This window comes from Sceloporus occidentalis, unplaced genomic scaffold, assembly GCF_023333645.1.
Source record: "Sceloporus occidentalis isolate IW3139 unplaced genomic scaffold, rSceOcc1.0.p SCAF_8, whole genome shotgun sequence".
Classification (NCBI taxonomy): domain Eukaryota; kingdom Metazoa; phylum Chordata; class Lepidosauria; order Squamata; family Phrynosomatidae; genus Sceloporus; species Sceloporus occidentalis.
Window position 1 is genome coordinate 49833411 of NW_028316988.1, and position 21612 is coordinate 49855022.

The following is a 21612-nucleotide window of genomic DNA, read 5'->3' on the forward strand; positions in this document are numbered from 1 at the left end:
TTCAGACCCTGGTCTCCAGAGTCACAGTCCAGCACTCAAACCACTCTGGCTCTCAGACAGCTGGGTAATCTAGTGCAGGCAGGCAATGGATTGGCAAAGACTGCCCTCCTGTGGCTTTTCAGATGAGCTTTCAAATGCTGCTTGAGTGGAAAATGGCTTCCCCCCCCTCTTCTTAGCAACCTGGCTTGACTGTATTTGATTCTGGCTTAGTGAAATGTTCAGAGAACTTAGGGGCCACACTGACTGGCATTATGTGCCGGCCTGTGGGCAGGGTGAGGGCTGAATGTCTGCACGCTCCAAGCCCTTACGCCACTGCCTGGGCCGCTGGGCACCATTTTGGCATGTGCCCTTTTAGACAGCATGTGCCATGATGATGCACCTCTGCTGCAGCGCCCAAATGGTGCACTGCAGAAGGGAGCTTATGACGCCTGTTACAGGAAGCTGCTTGGGGTGGCTTCTTTTTGCTCTCTCCAAGGAGCTGCATGTGGTTGCTGTGGCACTTATCCAGGGCGAAAAGGGGCAGCTGCATGCTGCCCATCTGTATAGCCCCATAAGACTACTTTCTGAGTTAAATTGTGAAAAGGAGATGTTGATGCATCTTGTGGCTGAGCATTTTTTGGATTGCAACCACAAAATAAAAATGCACAAGGTGGCAGCAGTTACTGCACTATAGGGCAAAAGCACAGTTAATTTGGAAATCAGCTATCAGTATAGGGCCATCATGTCTGTAAAGTATGCAGGGAAATTATACAGACTGTGTTGGACAGTCTGTGTATACATGTGCACACATGCTAGCTTTGGGATATGATAGATTTGCACCATTAGTCAAAATGGAAATCTTTAGCTACAACTAGCGTTAAAGAAGCAGCACACAGGATACCTACTGGTTTGGGCTTTATGGGGGGCAAAGATCTACATTAGTAATAATATGGGGAAGGGGAACATCAATTCTAAAATCCAGAAACAAAGCATGCCTCCCAAAGCACCAAATATGTATACAGGTATACTGAAGAAAATTTATTGAGCATGTTTCACCACTGTTTGTCAGAGACCATCTTCATTAATTCAGGGCTGAGGAATGTGTGTCCCTCCAGAGGATGTTGGACTGCAACTCCCATGAGACCTCATCACTGATTGTGTGGGCACTGACAGAAGTTGCAGTCAGTAGATGTTTATCCTTGCCAAAAAAAACACCAAACCATGAAATTATATTTTCCTCTGAACATAGGAACCTGACTTAAACCAAGTTATTTTTTTAATCTAGTGCAATATTGCATGCTCAGACTGGAAGCAGTTGTTTCGGGGTTCAGGTGAGGGTCTTATATTTGATTCTTTTAAAAAAAACAAAAACAAATTGGAGATGACAAGGACTGAAATGGGGGCACTCTGTATTGCCAGCATATGCCTTTCCCCCCAATAAAGTTGGTAACATACTGAAACTATACTGGGCACAGTAAAAATTCTGAAGTATTCAGTAAACAGGTTTCTTGTCACCTTCTGGAGGTTGTTTCAGCCCTGCCTGCCATCTTGTTGTCCAGGCTAGTGCTTGAGGGTGGACATGTATGATTGGCATTGATGAGGAGTGAAAGGTTTCTTTATGCCATTCTACATCAAGGTGTCCCCATGGGACTGATGGAAAGGCACTTAGAGTACTGATAGCACAAATGCCTGTAGGGAATGGTTTGGGAAGGTTTTATGCACTGTTGTGGCATGTTTACTTTCTTCTGCTGAGCATGTTTATACCCGTCCCAACATACGAGCTACCCACCAGTTACATGGCATGATTACCCGGCAGATAACGCGTCCACCTTGGTAACAGTAAGGGTAGGGGTAATAACCTAGTAGTGGCTCACACACTCGCTGGCAATATCGATGAGCACGGCGGCAACGGGCACAACAGTAGCCCCTCTCATCCCACAGCGGGTGGAACTCGAGTCCGTTTTCTGTCTAGAGAGGAAAATGAAAAGGACAAATAACACATGCATTCCTGATCTTGTTTCCAGGAACACAGTAGATTCAGGCTGGTGCCAAGGCAGTGTTGGACAATTATTTATTGGGAGGGATCCCAGCTTATTATGTAGGGCAGCATTGCGGAAGGCAGGTGCAAACTCATTGCTCCCACCTATGCAATGTTCCCTGCCATTCTAATTTTGTAATGCTTTAAAGCAGTCTTTTCTCAACCTGATACCTTCTGTGTATGTTCGACTACAGTTCCCATTTTCTCCAGTCAGTATGGCCACTAGGGATGCTGGAAGTTGGAATGACATACCTGGAGGAGCATTTTTAAAACAAGATTTAAAAATTACTTTCCAAGGTGGTGGCAGGAAAGGGGCAGACAAGCAGGTAGGGGAATGGGGCTGTATAGAAATACATACTTGATATTTTCTCCTTTTGAAGCTCAGACTTCGTGCCTTTTCCAGCAAGATTATGACAGCAGCGACCGTATGCTGCAGCCCCGATCCAGTCTTTTGAGGGTGTGAAAAGGAGTCGCAAAAAGCGGCTCCTTTTTGCACTCCTGAAAGGGTGTCATAGCCACTGCAGCATGACTATATAGCGCTCCTTTGGCACTGCGTCATATGGATGCAGCTCCGGAGGAGCGCCATGATGCCATTGCCATTTGGAGCAGCATGCAGCATCCTAGTGCCCTGGGGAGCAGAGCTGGGGTGTGTGTCATCTAGACGTAACACCCCGACTCTGACCCCAGGCCAGCCTTTCAGGCTGGTCTGAACAGGGCCTCAGTCTCAGAGCTCAGTGCTACCTGAGGACTGTTTATTTCATCCTAGAAACTTACGTAGTCATTCACTGGAAAGTCCTCCTCTGTGAGCTGTCGAGCCTGACGTTTGTTGCCTGGTCTTCCTCCTTTCTTTTCCTTCTGATGATCTTCAGCCCACTCTTGCTTGTTCATAGGAAACCCATTCTCCACTTCTCCTTCATTTTCAAAGTCAAAGACTCCTGTCTCTTAAAAAGAAGAAGAGGCACATGGCCATCATGAATTTTTCTAGCTGCATAAATGTAAAGCAAAAGTGGGGAATTCCCCCCCCCCCCACCAGATGTTTTGGACTTTATTTCCTAGAAGTCCCAGTAAGCAGGGCCAATGGTAAAGGATTATGGATATTGTGGGTCAAATAATCAAATTCTTTGACTATAATTCCCAAATGCCCCAGTTCGCATGACCAGGATGGTGGGGCATTCTGGAAGGTGTAGCCCAAAAAAGCAACACTTCCAAGGGCTACTCTCATTTATAACCCATCCCTCAAACTAGCTGTATGCTACTTTCTGCAAGGAAATTGAGCTGGGAAACAGTTTTTGGCTTCATAAACAAATTAGTTGCTCCAAAGAATCATAGAGTTGGAAGAGGCTCAACTCTATGATTCTGAATGTCATCTACTTTGCATTAAAATGGTGCATCTGTACTTGGGTATGCACAATTGCTTCCCAGTTTGAAAAGTGAATTCTGGTGACATGGAAACTGTGCCGCAAAAGCCAAGGGGTTGCCAGAACTTGGAAACATTACTCTTATGAAGATGTTTTCAAGAATTCCCCACCCAGCTGTAACTTTAGAAAAGTAACTTTTCTAAACTCTAGCTTGGCATTAACATGACGGTGGTAAAGACTGAGAGAAGAAGATGCTTTACCTTTCAGCAAGGTTGGGTGGATCCAGTAGACTGTTACATTTCTGCAGAATTCCCAAATCCTGGAATTCTTCAGGAAATCTTTGCTTTCAGCAGGTTTCTCCGCTGGAACCCAGACCACAGATTGCTCGAAATAAGTGGTTGCAATTTCCCCTTCCTGCAAAGAAATGAAATAGTCTTGCACTTCATTTGTTACCTCAAAGAAGCAATTTGAGTGAGAGGTATTTTACCAGCTTTTTGTTTCTAGGCTAGAGTTTTGTTTTTGGTTAAAGTGATATACTTCATTTTACATTCAAAGATGAACATGTGTTTTTCTCAGTTGCATTCAGAAAAAAATGGGCATATGTCCTTCTGAAATCTGAAGGATAACCCAATCGGTGTTGTAGTTATACATATAAATTAGCCAAATGCAAATTGTATGCAGTGTTGTACCCCCTTTAGTCCTATTTCTATTGGTGACACATTTTTTCTTTTTTAAAAAATGTGCAAATAGTTGGTCACCCCGTTTCTTAGAATCCTTCAGATCTTGGAAAGTTACTTTTTTACCACAACTCTCATGACTCTGCTAGCTGGACGGACAACTGTCCAAATTGTAGTCCCAAAATTATTGCATCGAAGCTTAGTAACTAGTCTATGATTCTATCCCTCCTCCAAGCACTCAGTTTAGAAATCAAAACCAGGATAAAAACAAAAGAGCTTATTTGGACACATTTGTATTTTAAGAAGTCATGAATGGATCCTGGATAAAAATTTCACATTGTTTTCTTCACTAGACTAACTTGGGCCAGTTTCAGGTTTAAAACTGATTCCATCTGGACATGTTTGGCTTGGCATTTAACACACGCTGATCATATCTGCCTGGTCTGTGAGCAATTTGAAAGCTAATGGGATTATTCCCTTTTCTTTGAAATTTGTAATTTGAATTTCCAAAGAATTTCAAAAGAAAATTAGCCTGTTCTTTATACTAAAACATTGTACTGTATAGATCATGAAAAACTATGGATTGCTCTTGAAGAATCTGACTGTCTTAATGAGTAACCTGGATTCAGGACAAGAGGCTGCTGTTAGGGCAGAATACAAAGAAATGGAATGGTTTCCAATTGGCAAGAGGCAAGCCTGCATCTTATTACGCTATCTGCTTAAATAGTATGCTAAAAATATCATACATAAAACTCGATTAGATTAAAAGGAAGGCAGCATGAAAACTGGAGGAAGCAATATCAACAATTTAAGATATTCAGATGACACTATTCTACCAGCAGAAAATAGCCTAGACTTGGAATGATTACTGAAAAAAATAAAGAAAGAAGGCAGGTTTACAGCTGAGCATTAAGAAAACAACATAATGACTACAGATACATACTTTTAATTTACATAATTTAAAAGTAGAGGATGAAGACATTGAAATAGTACAAGATTTTCCATAGCTTTGCTCAGTCATTAATCAGAATGGAGACTGAAGTCAAGACATCAAAAGAAGGCTAGAACTTGGAAGGGCAGCTATGATGTAACTAGAGAAGATCCTGAAGTGTAAAGATATATATTAAGGTTAGGCTTATCTATGCCACTGCATTCCCCATTTCTATGCATGGCTGTGAAAGCTGGACAGTGAAAGAAGCTGATAGGAAGAGAACTGAATTGAGATGTGGTGCTGGAGAAGAGTTCTATGAACTGCTAAAAAGACCAATAAATAGATCGTAGAACAAATCAGGTTTGAATTCTCCGTAGAAACCAAGATGACTGAACTGAGACAGTCATACTTTAGCTGTATCCTGGGAAGACAAGACTCACTAGAAAAAACAATAATGCTTGGTAAAGTAGAAGGCAGTAGGAAAAGAAGAAGACAACATTCCAGATGGACAGCCTCAGTGAAGGAAATCATGGCCCTAAGTCTGCAAGACCTGAGCAGGACTGTACATGATAGGGTGACTTGGAGGTTTATTATTATTGTTGTTGTTGTTGTTGTTGTTTATTTTTATAGCGCTGTAAATGTACACCTCACTTTACATCCAAATAATCAAATCAATAAAAATATAAAACCTGCCAATGGCGTACAATCTACAAAATACATATAAACAATAAGTAGTAATATAAAATAGAATTAGTTAAAAAGCAGGCAACAATTAAAACATCAACATCCACTATCTAATCAAATATCAGATAAATATTCACACAGTGCCTGGGAACGCTTCCCTGAACAGGGTAGTCTTCAACTCAGATTTAAAAGCCGTCAATGAAGTGATGACCCGTGTTCATGGGGGAAGAAGGTTCCAGGAGTAAGGGTCAGCAAGTGAGAAGGGATGAATCCGGGACGGGGCAGTGGAGATCCTAGGCTGGGACAGCAAACCTTGACTACTAGAACAAAAGGTACGAGTGAGAATGTAAGGAGAAAGAAGATCAGATAAATAAAGAGGGGGCAGCCCATGCAGGGCTTTAAAAGTTAACAGAAACTTATACTGGATATGGAATGGAAAGGGGATGATAAAAAAGGAGAAACATGGTCAAAGCAGCATGCGGATGTGATGATGCGTGCCGCTGAATGCTGAACGGAAATTAAAGGATGAAGATGAGAGAGAGGAAGCCCTGCCAGAAGGAGGTTGAAGTAATCTAGTCGGGAGACCACCAGGGCATGGACCAGAGTCTTGCAGTGGAGGTTGAGAGAAATGGATGGATTTTGGCAATGCTGTAAAGGAAGAATCTACAGGCTTTGACTGTGGCCTGGATGTGGGGGATGAAAGACAAAGAAGAATCAAAAGTGATACCAAGACTGTGGGCTTTCTGGACCAGTTGAACAGAAATGTCATCAACAGGAACAGAAAAGGAGTATTGAAGGGTGGACTTAGGTGGAAAGATAAGAAGCTCCGTCTTGCACATGTTGAGCTCCAAATGCCGATGATGCATCCACTGCGAGACAACTGTGAGACAAGCTCATTCATAGTATCTCCATAAATTGAAGTTGACAATAACAACACTTTATGCTGTTTGCAATCTCTGGCAATTCAGCAAGTTACATTTTTTTTTTTTTTTTGGCATACCTCAGGCTCCTCCATTTTGATGTTGGATGTTTCAGGTATCCCTTTAATCTGGCTCCTGATGAAGCACTTTGGGTCCCCGCCAAAAAAGATGCCAGTTAGTCCCTGGTGGAATAGAAGATTAGGCAGGTGAAGGAGGAATGGAAGGAAAGGGGCACAGGTCGTCGATATGACTATCATTATAGCTAAATTCAGAATATAACACACCATTTTAGTTTTCAGTAAAGCAAAGCAAGGATTTTATTGGTAGGTGTAACATTTGATACAGCACTTAAAGCAGGGAAGAAGAACCTCTGTCTCGGCAATCTAATCTGGCCTTAAAATGGTTCCAGTCCAATCAGGGAGAGGAGAGTCCTCACTTTTGTCTTCAGCTTCAAACCAGACCAGTGATTTATCCTGATGAGGAAAAGTGTGGAGTAGGGAAAGGGACTGAGACCCCAGTGCTTTCTGTAGGCATCCTGTGGTTTGGCATTTGCAATGCTTTCTCCTAATCTGCAGGTTCACCTGATGCCAGACAGTTTCCCAGACCCAAGCCATGGGAACAGAAAGGCTTTTGCAGCAAGCACTTTGCTCCCCTTTCTTCCCAAATGGAGAAGGCAAGAGGGAACAGAGCCACATCTCTTTTGCAACACTGACTAGAAGCTCTAATTGAGGATGGCAGATGGTTGTGTTTTCCCACCTGCATGGGATCAGATGGGTAGAGATTCAACCCAGGATCCCAAACCAATTTCCTAGTTATTATAAAAGCTGACTTTTTTTGAAGAGTTGATACAAATATATTAATAAATGTAAACATGAAATAGTATGTTGGATCCCATATAAGTTTATGGAAAAGATATATTTATTTATTTATTATTTATTTAGGGTATATATACCCCGCCCTTCAGCCCCAAAGGGTCTCAGAGCGGCTAATGGCAATACAATTCCATGAAACTGTTTCAAGATAGGAATGGCAGGTTATTGTGTACACGTAACAATATTGTACCATGAGTTGTGCAATAAAATAAATTGATGTACTTGCACATGTCTTCCATTGGTGTAGGGCAGACTCTAGATCCAACCTGGTGAGTGTTGAACATTCATTGTGCTTTCTTTAATAATGTCTCCATTAAAAACAAACCCGGCAGGCAAACAGAGAGAAGCGTGTTCATCTTTCTATCTCCGCATAATGTGGAAGTACTTTTGTTCTCTTCCAGTTGTAAAAGCAATTGAGGGTGATAAAAGTGTCGTAAAAATGTTCCTTTTGCCAATCTGGAAAAATCTGTTTGGCAAAAGAGACTTTTTACCACTTTCTCTCATGCTTTTACAACTGGAAGAGCACAAAAGTGTTTTGACATCATGTGGAGACAGAAAGAAAAATGTGCTTCTCTCTGTTTCCCTGCCAGGTTTATTTTTAACTTGATACGGTATTTTGCTGAGGTACTCTTGCCAGAGGCTAGCTTGACACAAGACACTTTGAGGCAAAGAACAAGTCCAGCTCCATATTCCATGCGTAGAAGCTGACATCCTCTATCTAGAGTCATGGAAATGTTCATTTTTGTACCGCAAACCTCAGAATCTTATAAATATGGATTTTGTGCATTGTAAATGTTAAAAATTAGCTTTTCTAAATTCTGCCTTTACATTAGAGCGGAGATTAGCTTAGACAACAGAGGTCTGGCTTCAGAATGCACAAAACTCTTACCTTTGAGACCTCTCTGCCGTTCCCTGACCACACTGTCTTCTATTAGAGGCAACTGCCTCAGTCTGCTAATGTTAGTGCCACTGCTGAACAGAGGAAAACAGCTGTACGTACATTTTTAAAGTCGTGTATTTCCAGGACTTCTTCGCTGCCCTTTCCAGATTGAAAGATCTCGGTTCTGGCAAGAGAGTCTATCTCCATGAATATTTTCTGCTTCTCCCCATTGCTGAAAAAGGTATGCTCCATGTCATAGATCTGAAACAATGAATTGAGTAGAAAAGAGAGCAGAGAAGCAATGGTTGTGTAGCAGCAAGAGAGTGTCATCTAAGACAGAGGTGGGTGGGCACCCTTCAGTCTTGTGGAAACGACTTCGTGTTTCTCTGACCTTGGAAAAGTTACCTTTTTGGTTCAACAGCTCTGTGAATCCCTCACCCAGCATGGCCACTGGACACTAATGTCAAGTGCCACCAGTGTCCACTGGAGCCAAAGTAAAATAGTGGTGGGGCACAGTGGTATCATTCTCATTTCATAGCATGGAGCCATCACAGTTAAAGTGGTCTCAAACCAGATTATTTCTGCAGTGTGGATAGAGCATGGGTGATTCTGAGCAAATCAACCTCTTTCAATCAACCTGAAAGCGTAAAGCATGGAGGAAGAGAACCATGTATTCCACCTTGTGCTCTTTTGAGGCAGGATATAAACGTGAGTTACGAATAAATAATAAATTTAGGGCCTGGTTCTAATATGGCCCTTTGTCTCCATGAGTTCAAAAGTGAAAATTCACACATGTTGTCAAGCATGCTTGCCAGGTGCTATTCCTGCAGGTGAGTCAGTCGCAGAGCTTGGGGAGTTACATTTTTGTACTACAGCTCCCAGAATCTTCACAACAGCATGCCTAGTGGCTTAGCAGTTTGCGTGAGTTGCTCCTTAAGAGGAATACCTACAGTAATGAATGAATGAAATTTATTTATATTGTGTGGATCTGTTTTAATGAGGGAGAGGACAGTGGGGCTATTTTATTGTACTGTATTGTACGTTTTTTGTTGTTGTTGTTATTATTATTATTATTATTTAATGCTCCAACGATGCCATTTTAGGCAAAACCATAGCAATCGTTCAATTTGTAGCTGTCAGACAGATAACTCTGGAAAATTTCCCACCACCGCATTTCATACTATGGAACATTTAAGATGAAATCCTGGAAAGGACTGGCATGTTAACTTGCCAGACTTTCTCCAGGAACAAGCTGTGCTTCACATCAGGCAGAGAGGCATCAGAAGACTTTTTCTTTTTCTTTTGGAAAAGGATCTTGTAATTCCATCTTTCGCATGGGGAAACTTTTTCTTATGACTTTGGCTGAGTGTACCATTTGAAACTTTTTTGAGGCAGGGGGAGAGAGAAAGGGGGGGGGGGAGGCAGAGTATCAGCAGACTTTAAAATGGCATAAAATAGCCTTTACGAACCCAGAATCATTCCCATCCTTCCTAGGCTGCGCAGTCATTTGCTGCTGCGGCTTGAGATAATGAGAGTTATCATTCATTTGGGGCTGTTTTAAATCTCCCCAAATATTCACATGTCTCATCCCTTTATAGATGCTTCCACTGGTTACCAATTTGGGCCAGGGATCTTTACAAGTTTTTGGTCCTGTTTTTTAAGACTCTGCACTTTAACCTCCCTGAATCTCTGGCAGCCTAGGTAGCATGCTGCATACCATCAAGGAATTTAAGATCTACAAGCAAAGGCTTACTGTCAGTTCCACCAATGCTCTATCAAGGCTACGAGACTTTCAGGGTCTGGCTCCACTTTTGTGAAATGGTCTTCCTTTGCACCTCTGGCTGGAGGAAGATTTTGCCTGTTTTCTTTTATGATTTGCCGGATTAAGCTGTTGAGTGTGACTGGGGTGGCCAAGATGGGTAGCAGAAGATGGGGATTTTGTTTTTAGTATATTAGTATAGTATTTTAGTATATTGTAGTGTTGTATTTTAGTTTTTTTTCTTGATTATATATGTCTGATGTTCTGCCCTTTGGTGATTATAAATCATCATCATCATCATCATCATCATCATCATCATCATCATCATCATCATGTTCAGAAGGCAGCGGATTGAGCAAGTCTGATACAGTGAAAGCAAGTTTTCCAAAATAGCTTTACTTAGGGAAGAAGAGAAATTTAATTTGAGGGTTAAAGTATGTTGGATGAAGGTTTGAATAGATGGATAGGTTACGGAGAGGAAGAAGAGAAGAGAGGTTAATGAGGAGAAAGGGGAGAATGTTAGATTTAAAGAAGGAAGGAGGGAGTGGGAAAGGAATGAAGCTGGAAGAGTGAAGAAGAAAGAAGAAGGAAAAGGAAGAAGGTGGAAGGAGAAGAGAAGAAATGATTGCAAAGAAAGAAAAGAAGAATGTGTGAATGTATGGAAGTGTATGAAAATTATGATGGTTTTATGTCTGTATGTGAAAAGAATATATGTTTGTTAATAAAATTTCCAAAAATTAAAAAAAAAAACACAAAAATAACTTTACTTCAGTGTTTTAAAAACAAACATATGTTTGCCTCCAACCGTATGCTGAAGATATTTCTATCATTACACACACCCACCTCTTTTGCAGGGTTGCAAGTGTTTGCCCTAGGTCAGCTTCCTTTGACTGAGGCACTCTGTCACACTGAAGACATATATCATTTTTTGTGATGTAAAATTTATTTGGAGCTCAGATTTTTTTTTCTTTTTTGGATTAGAAGCTTTTTTGGATTAGAAACTCTTAATCAGCACAGCCAAACTGTTTGTATTTTTCCAGGCACTCTGCACATTCCTTAGGGGGGACAGGAGAAGGTCCTTTCAGACTCTGGCTTTCCATTTAAAAAATCTGACCTAAACTAACTGGGATCTGCCAGGCTAAACTTTTTTATATCAGTTTTGCTGTCATGCCCTCTCTATGAATGTTTTTTACAGTCAGTGCCATAAGGTTGTAAGAGCTGACATGGGCATTGGGGGACCTGGGAGTCATTTATCATGTCCCTGGACCCTCTTTGGGCCTTGGGTCTCCTAAAAGGCACTGGAAAGTTATATTTGGCTTGGGGAGGAAATCCAGTTATGAAAACACTAACATTTTCTGCGAAAACAAGGCATGAGAGGTACTCTGAAGGCAGGATTCTCCTGTATGTATATATTTATTTGCTTGCCAGAAATGGGGATAGATTGTGGAGAGTTAAAAACAGCCTTGAGGGCTCTACATGCTCCCCAGATGGAGACTGTGTTTGAACGGTCAGCAGCAAGCCATTCATTAATAGGCTCAACTTTCTTTGATGGTCTGTTTTTATTTATTTATGTACAAGCTGAGCAGAAGCTGAGCTGAGGAGCAGAAGCAAACCAATAGGTTGGTTTTGCCAAATTCTTTCCTCATCTCCCCCAGGCTCTTCAGACAATTACTATTTGGATTCCCTTTGCTGAAAGAACCTTCTTTAGTTTTTTGTCTTGGCAAATGGGTTCTAGGATTCTTATTCCCGGTACAAGGAAAGGCCAAATGCCCAGCATTTTCATTAAAGACCAATCTTCACTAAAGCTTGAATAAAAATCACCTTACATATCAGAACAGTGTGATTCATAATCATATTTTTCATGTGCACACTGCTCTTGCTCATTCCACTCCTGTTCCTGCTGAGGAGAGGGATCAGATCCAAATATTTTTCTGCCTGTGCCAAAGGATATGATTCTCCCCTTCCCACTCCTACTGCCATATAAATATGCCTACTAGATTGGAAATGGAATATTATTTTAACACTGGCAATGCACCAGCACCCTCTACCACATTCGAGGGCAGCAGCATAACCTATAGCAGGAGAATATTAGGTCTGGTTCTTGAGGTGTTGTCAAATTGGGACTCATACCAGACCCCGCCAGCATGGCCAATGAGGAAGGATGATGGGCCTTGCAGCACAATAATATCTGGAGAGGGAACACATTTTGCATCACAGGCTTTAGGGGATGCAAGGCGGATGATTTGACACATGCAGGTATACTGTTCCGTCAGCAGGATTCTCAAGATACGCTTGCAGACATGCTAGCAAAATGTGGGCTAAACAATGTAACTGTTAGGTGGATTTGTAATTGGTTGACTGGTTGAATCCAAAGGGTGCTCACCAATGCCTCCTTTTCATCCTGGAGAGAAGTGACCATTGGGGTCCCGCAGGGTTCTGTCCTGGGTCCGGTGCTATTCAACATCTTTATCAATGACTTGGATGACAGAATTAGGGGTATACTTATCAAATTTGCAGATAACACGAAATTAGGAGGAGTAGTTAATCCCCAGAGGACAGGATCAAAACTGAAAATGACCTTAATAGATTAGAAAGCTGGGCCAAAATGAACAAAATGAATTTCAAAAGTGAGAAATATAAGGTATTGCACTTAGATAGAAAAAAATGAAATGCATAGATATAGGATGGGGGACACCTGGCTTAACAAGACTACATGTGAAAGGGATCTAGGAGTCCTAGTAGATCACAAGTTGAAAATGAGGCAACAGTGTGATGCGGCAGCTAAAAAGGACCATGCGATTTTAGGTTGCATCAATAGAACTATAGTTTCTAGACCAAGGGAAGTAATAGTGCCACTCTATTTTGCTTTGGCCAGGCCTTATCTGGAATACTGTGTCCAGTTCTGGACACCACAATTCAAAAAGGATGTTGACAAACTGGAGTGTGTCCAAAGGAGGGTGACCAAAATGGTGAAGGGTGTGCTAACCATGCCTTATGAGAAGAGACTTAGGGAGCTGGGTATGTTTAGCCTGGAGATAGGGTTTCCATAATTCTCTCCCACAAAACCAGGACAAAATGTAGGACAAAACGTAAGCCCAAATGTAGGACATTCAAGAAAAGGAAACGATCAGCTAAAAGCCAAAAACACTAATATAAATTCATGCTTCTCAGAACATCCTCCATTTTGAGCATGGCCAAGAAGTATGCATTTCTAGGAGTGTTTTGTACCTTCTCTTGGGTAAACCCCCTCTACCTTTGGGGGAAAGGTCCTCCATCTTGGTGTTGGCTTGTCCTCCTCTGCAGCTGAGGCCATCCCCTCCCTTTTTCTGTGGGGGAGGGAAGGAAGGAAGGAAGGAAAGAAGGAAGGAAGGAAGGAGAGAATCCCCCCATCCATCCCCCAGCTTACTTCTTTGCTCCTACTAGGGGCCACTGGGCGCATGAGGAGGGCTGTCTCCTGGCAGACCGTGGCAACATCCTCCATGAAGACGCAGTCCGGGAGGCAGTCAGTGGTGGGCAGCTCCACCATCTGCAGCCCCAGCTTCCCCTTCAAGCCTCGCACCTCAGCCCCGGCTCCAAGGAGGCCTTGCTGGCCGTGCCTCAGCCACAGGAGGAGGCAAACAGTGGGTGCCAAGTCCATTGAGGAGGAGGAGGAGGAGGAGGAGATGACTTCTGGTCACATTTTCTCCAGTCGACTAGAGATTGACAAAATATGGCATGAAACAAAGCAGGAATCTGGGATTGGAGGGTAAAAAAATGTCCATTTTTGGGCCGCTCCAATCTGGGATTGTACTGGGAAAAAACGGAAAATGGCAACCTTACCTGGCAAAGAGATGGTTAAGAGGTGATATGATAGCCCAGTTTACATATTTGAAGGGGTGTCATACCAAAGATGAAGCAAGCTCCAGAGAATAGGACCTGGAATAATGGATGCAAGCTACAGGAAACGAGATTCCACCTCAACATTAGGAGGAACTTCCTGACAGTAAGAACTGTCCAACCATGGAACACACTCCCCCGGAGAGTGGTGGAGTCTCCTTCTTTAGCGGTCTTTAAAGAGAGGCTGGATGGCCATCTGTTGGGGATGCTTTGATTGAGAGTTCCTGCATGGCAGGAGGTTGGACTGGATGGACCTTGTGGTCTCTTCCAACTCTATGATTCTGTGATTCTAAGAGAAATGGTCATGGCAGCCCTGCAGCAGCTGATGCCTAAGCAGTTATCTTATACTTCCTATTGCTAGAGCCACCGCCACAGATGAGGAATTAAAAATAATGGAATTGCCTTGAATTTATACTGTGGATTAGTCTGTATACTCTGCCTTCTGTGTCATGCTGGGTTTCTTGGGAAACTGACTGCATGACTCCAGAAAAAAGTACAAGGCCTTCTTCTGTGTGTTTGCTTATTGAAAAAAGGATGAAAGCTGTATTCTTTTCAGCATGTTTTTCTCCTTGACTTTATTTGGGTTTGCAAAAAAATTGGCATTACCTTAGCAATCAAGTCCTAGTGTATTTTGTTTTTCCTGGAAGGCCACGTATGGCTGGAAAGTTGCTTCCTGATGTCACAGAGACAGAGGGAATGAAAGGAGAGATCTCACTCAGTGGTGTTTATCAAATGCTAGGGGTTGGTAAAGTAACCGATGCCTTCAGGATGTAGTTGGACTTCAACTCCCATCTCCCCAAACACTGTTAATGTTGGCTGAGAATGGGAGTCCAATAACATCTAGAGAAGCTTGGTTTCTCTGATCTGAAGGTTAGCTTTGAGTTCATTCCTTTTTGTCCATGCATTAAAAACATTCTGTAAGACCGTAGATGACATTGTACAGATGTTGCATGGGGTGAAGCTCTTTGGAAACCTGTTGGAACTGCCTGGAAGTCAGCTGGATATCAACATAGATTCTTCTTCTATTCATAGTATATCAGCTTTCCTCAACCTGGTGTCCTGTCCCCAAGATTTTTTAAGTTGGCTGAGGATAATGGGAGTTGTACACCAAAAGACATGGATTTTCCAGGCTGAGTAATGGGACTTGTGAGCCTAAATCCAATTGCTAGTCACATTTACCCATTGAATCAACTGCTAAGTGGTAAATTAGCATTTATGTAAATTCAATTACTTCAGTAGGTCTGCTCTAATTGAGACTAATAACTGGATTTATTTTTTAGTCTAAGCTTTAATACATATCTGAGACGTGGCAAAAGGATTTGATGTATATGGAATGAAAATGCGTTCTCCAGAACTGGCTTCTGAATAGCAGGCGGCTGATTGCAAACAGATGTTACTGTCAGGTCAAACAATGAAGAAAGCAAAGGCAGGGTGTGTATAATCCAGACAGCTCCTAGCTGGCACCAGCCTCCCTGCTGCCCCCACAAAGACATCAGAGTCAGGTTGCTGCCTCTGCCTTTGAGATGCTGCTTTTCACAGAGTCTTCTTAGAACTAACTCCTGAATGCGGAGCATGAAAAACAGAACCCAGGAAAAAAAACCCCAATAATGGCCAACTCCAGGGCATAGTACTCTTCTGACGGTGATCCTGGAAAAGTACTGGGGTAGACCAGTGGAATCCAGCCACAAAAGGAGCAATCTCCCTTTCCCATTTCAACCCATCCCCAGGTGCCCCCCAAAACTTTTGGAGAACAAGAAAACCCCACTAGAATTCAAAGATATAGCTGTGTTAGTCTGTAGAATCAGTATGCAGAGAGCTCTTGTAGCACCTTTGAGACTAACTGAAAAAAAGAAGTTGGCAGCATGAGCTTTTGTAGACTTAAGTCTACTTCCACAGATGCATTTTTGGTTCTCCAGCAGCCCCAGGTTCTACAGGGAGGAGTGGAAGGAAAGGAAGTTCTGTGGTGAACTGATGCCTGTGTTGGTATAATGTAAAGATGAGGAACCTCTTTACTGTCAAGGGCTGCCTCCTTCTGGCAAGTAATCTGTCAGCAGCAGCCCTATGCTAGCAGTGAGTAGGGCTAAAGCTAAAAGCAGGTTGTGGAGTGGGATGGCTTTGTTTTTTTTGATCTGGGTCTGGAAACCATGCCCTCAGAGGAGAGACCTAGGGAGCTGGGGATGTTTAGCTGAGAGAAGAGACAGATAAGTGATATGATAGCCCTGTTTAAGTATTTGAAGGGATGTCATATTGAGGATGGAACAAGCTTGTTTTCTTCTGCTCTAGAGAACAGAACCTGGAACAATGGAGGCAAGCTTTAGAAAAAGGGATTCCACCTCAACATTAGGATGAACTTCCTGACAGTAAGGGCTGTTCGACAGTGGAACACACTCCCTCAGAGAGTGGTGGAGACTCCTTCTTTGGAGGTCTTTAAGCAGAGGCTGGATGGCCATCTGTCGGGGATGCTTTGATTGTGAGTTCCTGCATGGCAGAATGGGGTTGGACTGGATGGCCCTTGCGGTCTCTTCCAACTATGATTCTACGATCCAGTCTTATTACTCACTTGGGTCCTCTGTTTTCACTCATCTTGTCTCTCTCTCTCTCTGCCTCCAGAAGGATCCCATCAAACTGAATGTTGATCTATAGTGCGTTGTTGTTGTGCACCTTCACGTCATCTCTGACTTTGGCAACTCTAAGGCAACCCTATCATTGGGTTTTCTTGGTAGAATTTCTTCAGAGAGGGTTTGCAATTGCCTTTTTCTAAGGCTGAAAGAGTGTGTATGTCTAAGGTCACCCTTGGCTGAGAGGGATTTGACCCTTGATCCCCCAGTGTCCTAGTTCAACACTCAAGCCACTACACCACATTGGCTATTCCTAGGTGAACCTGCCAGAATGATCCTCAGTGGAAGACTTTCTCTTGGTCACACCACCATCATAAGCTTCCTTGGTGAGGACATGAGAGAGATTCTTCTTGGTGGCTGTTCCAATCCTCTAGAACTCCCTTCCATGGGAGGTTAGGCTGGCTCCTTCCCTGCTTTCCTTTTGCCATAAGTCAAAAACCTTTCTTTTCAAACAGGCTTTTAATATGCATTTGCACCCAGAGAGGTTTCTTCTAGTGTGTTTGCTTGTGCAACTTTTAAATACAGTCTGCCTTCCCCATATGTGGGGGATCCATTTTGGACCTCTCCCCCCCACATATGAGGAAAAGAGCATATGCTCAAGCCCCATAGAAAATAATGAGGCACAGGCTTGCAGAAGCATGTGCTTGCAGCGGCACATGTTCACAGCAGAGCAGGTACGTGCTCCATTACTTTAGCTCAGTGCTTCTCAATTATTTTCTGTCATGCCCCCCCAGGAAGAAGAAAACATTTCGCACCCCCCGCGCGACTGTAAATAGTATCATTTGTCTATAAAATTGTTATAAGTACACCTCTGCATAACAGAGCCTCGCGCCCCCCTTTGCGGAGCCTCGTGCCTAGGGTTGCCATAGCGTCGGACCTCAAAACCGTGAAAAATGTAGGACAGAATTTTCAAAGTAGGACACAGAAAAATGTGTCCTACATTTGAAAATTCTGTCCTACATTTTCCTGGCGATTGCGGCGGGGAGCAGAGGCCAAGCGGCGAGGGAAAGCCTCCACTTAAGGAGGCTTTCCCTCCCCGCCTGGGCCCCGCCGCGGAGGCCAGGATCGGGGCCTCGCCTCGTTCCTGGCCCCCGCAGGGACCAGGAAGGAGGCGAGGAGCCGGCAGCGATCGCCAGGGTCTCGCCTCGTTCCTGGCCCCAGCGGAGACCAGGAAGGAGGCGAGCAGGCTGCCGACCATCGCCGCGGCCTCGCCTCGTTCCTGGCCCCAGCGGAAGCCAGGAAGGAGGCGCGGAGCCCGGCGGCGATCGCCTGGGCCTCGCCTCGTTCCTGGCCCCCGCAGGGACCAGGAAGGAGGCGGGGAGCCCGGCGGCGATCGCCGCGGCCTTGCCTCGTTCCTGGCCCCAGCGGAGGCCAGGAAGGAGGGAGGAGGCTGCAGGGAGGCGGGGAGGTTGGCGCGGCTGCGCCCGAGGCGCCGCCTCCCTGCAGCCTCCTCCGCCTCAGGCCTCGCTGCCCTCCTTTTCCTCTGCGTGGCCATGCGCGGGGGAGGAGGAGGAGGGCAGCGAGGCCCCAGGGTTGCCCAGCAACCCCGCTGCAACTGGGCTTCTCCCGGTTTTTGGCTGCACCCGTGCCGTGACCGGGAAGGTGCAGCCAAAACCGGGAAAAACCCGGCTGCAATCGGGTTATGGCAATCCTACTCGTGCCCCCCCTGGGGGGCCCGCCACACTATTTGAGAAAGGCTGCAGCTGGGGCTTGCCTTCCGCATAAGCTCAAAGCCACGGAAGGCAATCCTCCTATGAGGAGGGCTGACTGTAATTTTATATTTTTAACTTGTTAAACTAATGTGATGTTTTAAATTTTGTTTTAAAAACTGTACTGTTTTCAAGTATCTTTTGTGAGCCGCCTTGGATCCAGTTTAGAAGGGCATCATATAAGTAAAATAAAATAAAATAAATTGGCATACATGTTGGCAAAAAAGAGAAAAGTCCCACATCCCAATCTCTACAGGGAGTACAAACAGCTGAACTAACTGACCAGAAGTGGGAAACAAACAGCCCCAGAACTCCACTTTTGCAACTCCCTGACAGTTCCAGAAACCCTCTCATTTTTGCTGCTATTCAGGGGATTTTCTGCCTCCAAATGTGTTAACTCCAAGCTCCCCAGTAGCAACAAAGTGATGTTGTATCACTTCCCATGCCCAGGGACATCCTGGTGTGGCTTGCAGGGGTTGCCCTTTGTGGCTGGAGATGGACAGCATAGTCACATACTGGAAGAGAGTTGTTGTTGTTATATCCCATCCTCCCAATATAAGAACCCGAGACGGCTAAAAGCAAGTTTAAAACTACAATTTAAAAACAACACAAAAGCATTTTTAAAAGTATGAGGATGTACCAGATATTAAGCTGATAAGAATGGTCATTACATTTAATCTTAGCCAAAAAACCAAGAAACTCAAGGAGGGAAAGGAAGTCCAGCGACTGTTGGATGGTTGGCTGCAGAGACTTGTCCTTCCACTACTGTTATAAGTGGGCCCTATCTCTCCTACCACTGGATTTGCTGAAGAGGTGGTAAAAGTTCTGTTTTTTTAAATGTAAACAAGGCATGTAGGGTTCACTTTCTTTATGTTTAAAGAAGTGGCAAATGCTACTGTCACTACAACAGGTTTTATGGTGGCTGTGGGAGTCTATGTGGAGCTACTGTATGTTGTCCATAGGCAGCATTGCACTCACCTCTCCAACATGAGTTCCTTCAAACTCCAAGCCCTCTTTCTCTTCTCCCCATCCTCACCCTCCTCTTTTCAGCTGATCCCTTTTAAAATAAATCCATGAATGGGGGAAAAATGAAAACGTTTTTTTAAATGAATGTTAGGCCGAAATCATCTAATTTTAGGTTGACATAAGGAAGGAAACCTAGGATAGAGAAGGTGGCATTTGACTCTAGAATCCCATGCGCAAAAATTCAAAGGAAAATGTGCTTTGAGAAATAAAGCACAAAGCATTGTGTCCTCTTTCTGTGTATCCTGCATATTCTGTGTATTCTGGTGCCAAATGCTATATTTCAGAGGAAGGCCCTGGCAAAACCACCTCTGAGTGTTCCGTGTCTAGGAAAACCCTATGAAATTAATGGGTCACCATAAGTTGACACGTGACTCGAAGGCACATGAATACATATGCTTTTCCAGAGCTTGAGAAAGATCCTTTTTTTTGGAGGTGGGGGGGGGGGGGATATAAATCCCAGCATATGTAGATTTCTTGTGTGATTCTGGAAATTGTAGTTCAAAATTAAACATTTATAAATTCAGTTCTCCCCTCATATGTATGCATTCTTTAAAAAAAATCAGAATGTTTTTATGCCAAAGAGTTCATTATTAAAAAATAAAATAGAGAAAGTTCCAAATTTTCTTTAAAATCACCTTGAATGAAACACGAAGCACTGCTCTCCAAACACTAGCTAATAAAACTAATGCAATGTAGGACATTCCTCTCTGCTTTAAGAGCCTCTTGGTCCTCTCTGCAGCAGGTATGTTGAAATAAAAAATACAGTCAAAGTCAGCAGTGATCAATCACTTTTGAAATCTGGCTTCTTTTCCCTTAATGTGATGGCATAATGCGTTTCCCATCAGCTTCTGGCCAGCTAATTGAAATAAAATGGAAAGTGCTCTCTCACAATTAATTCTCAGGCCAGTGCTATGAAGGTGACAGAATGCTTTTCTGGCAAAGAACTCATTATTAAAAATTAAAATAAAACAGAGAAGGCTGAAAACTTTCCTTAAAATCACCTTGAATGCTCTATATCCTTTTTATTTTAAACAAGATACTTTGAAATGCTAGAGAGATATTTAAAATAAAGCATCAAATAAATTCAGTGTGGAGCATATAACTTACTTTTTTAGTTGATGGGTTCAAAAAATAGTAGACACCCAGAACGGTTAGGATGAGAGAAAGTGCAAGGGCACAGAGGAGCACCCAGTGGATCTTGTATCTTTTGGAGAGATCCTTCCTGACCTCAGATGCTGGTGCCTAATAATAGTTAACAAATGGGCAAAAAGTGGAAATACAGAATTAGATAAAGCTGTTGGTTCATGCAAGCTATAATGTGCACAATATAAAATGGGATGAAAGAGAGAGTTGTTAGTGATCTGAAAATAATGGAGGGGGGATTGAGAGGGGAAGCACACATAAATCCACCTTATAAAGTAGTAATAAATTGTCAACTTACATCTAGCACATAGAATTCCTGGGAGCTTTCTGGGGGATCTTTGGCCATGGTGTTTCCCCCTCTGTGATCAAAATCCCTTCTGTGTGTTGTGCAGAGTAAGACTGCGAGAGACCACTGGGGCTAAGGTGGAGTCACGCTGCTTTGGCTCAGTGTATGTCAAGGAAGGAACGGCTCCCTTTTCCCCTTGGCTCAAGCTGGCCAAGTTCAATGATGTTACTACTTATGCTTATAGTTCCAAGGCTTGGAAAAGCAGATATTTACTGTGACCATTACAACTTTTCAACAGTACACCATTCTTGTTTCTCAAAAGCAGAACTAGAATAGATACCTGTTTATTAATTTGACATACCTTCCTTCCATACACATGATCCCCATCACAACAACCACAATAGAGGACGAGACAAAGCATGAGGCACAACACCAGCCATCACTTTAAACAGGTGACATTTCTCCTCCACCTTTTAGAGATGCCACACCCCCATAACTCTAAAAGTAATTAAAACCTTACAGTTACACCACAAAAAGAATTAAATCATCCCTTGTTACTTTACAATCATCATACTGACGTAATTAATGGAAAGAGGAAATAATCACAGGGGAGTAGTTATTTGTAACTAGTTTTAAGCTATTGCTAAATATAAGTTGGATAGAAATGGACTGAACAGTGATGATGATAACAAGAGCAACAATGTTCAAAGAGGTCATCAGAGTGAAGACGATCTTCACTTGAAAGTCCATCTAATCCAAGTCTTACTTAAAGATGGAAAACCCAAGGAAACTTTCAAGTTAGTAGCTGCACAGTCAGGGCCGGCTCATCCATATAGGCAAGCTAGGCAGCTGCCTA

The 21612-nt window shown here is 43.2% G+C and overlaps 1 protein-coding gene across 2 annotated transcripts; it reads right to left on the reverse strand.

The window, feature by feature from the left end:
• Positions 1-1737: 1737 nt before the first annotated feature.
• On the reverse strand, positions 1738-20816 carry TNMD (tenomodulin). Of its 2 annotated transcripts, none has more exons than XM_089537205.1 (7): positions 20769-20816; positions 20435-20569; positions 8460-8600; positions 6668-6769; positions 3636-3789; positions 2792-2958; positions 1738-1947 (listed from the first exon to the last, which is right to left on the reverse strand). In XM_089537205.1, the coding sequence occupies exons 1-7, from the start codon at positions 20814-20816 to the stop codon at positions 1738-1740; spliced, it is 957 nt and encodes a 318-aa protein (XP_089393331.1). The 2 variants fall into 2 exon arrangements, with proteins under 2 accessions (XP_089393331.1, XP_089393332.1); XM_089537206.1 differs by having other exon boundaries at positions 20435-20562; positions 20765-20816.
• Between the last annotated feature and the right edge of the window lie 796 nt (positions 20817-21612).

Bases quoted from the DNA above. Each gene is read 5' to 3' on its own strand.
- TNMD (XM_089537205.1), bottom strand. From the start codon at position 20,816: ATGGCCAAAGATCCCCCAGAAAGCTCCCAGGAATTCTATGTGCTAGAT. The intron at 20,570-20,768 runs GTAAGTTGACAA...AACTATTATTAG, and splicing joins AGGAATTCTATGTGCTAGAT to GCACCAGCATCTGAGGTCAG. The intron at 6,770-8,459 runs GTACGTACAGCT...CTATTCCACCAG, and splicing joins AAATACACGACTTTAAAAAT to GGACTAACTGGCATCTTTTT.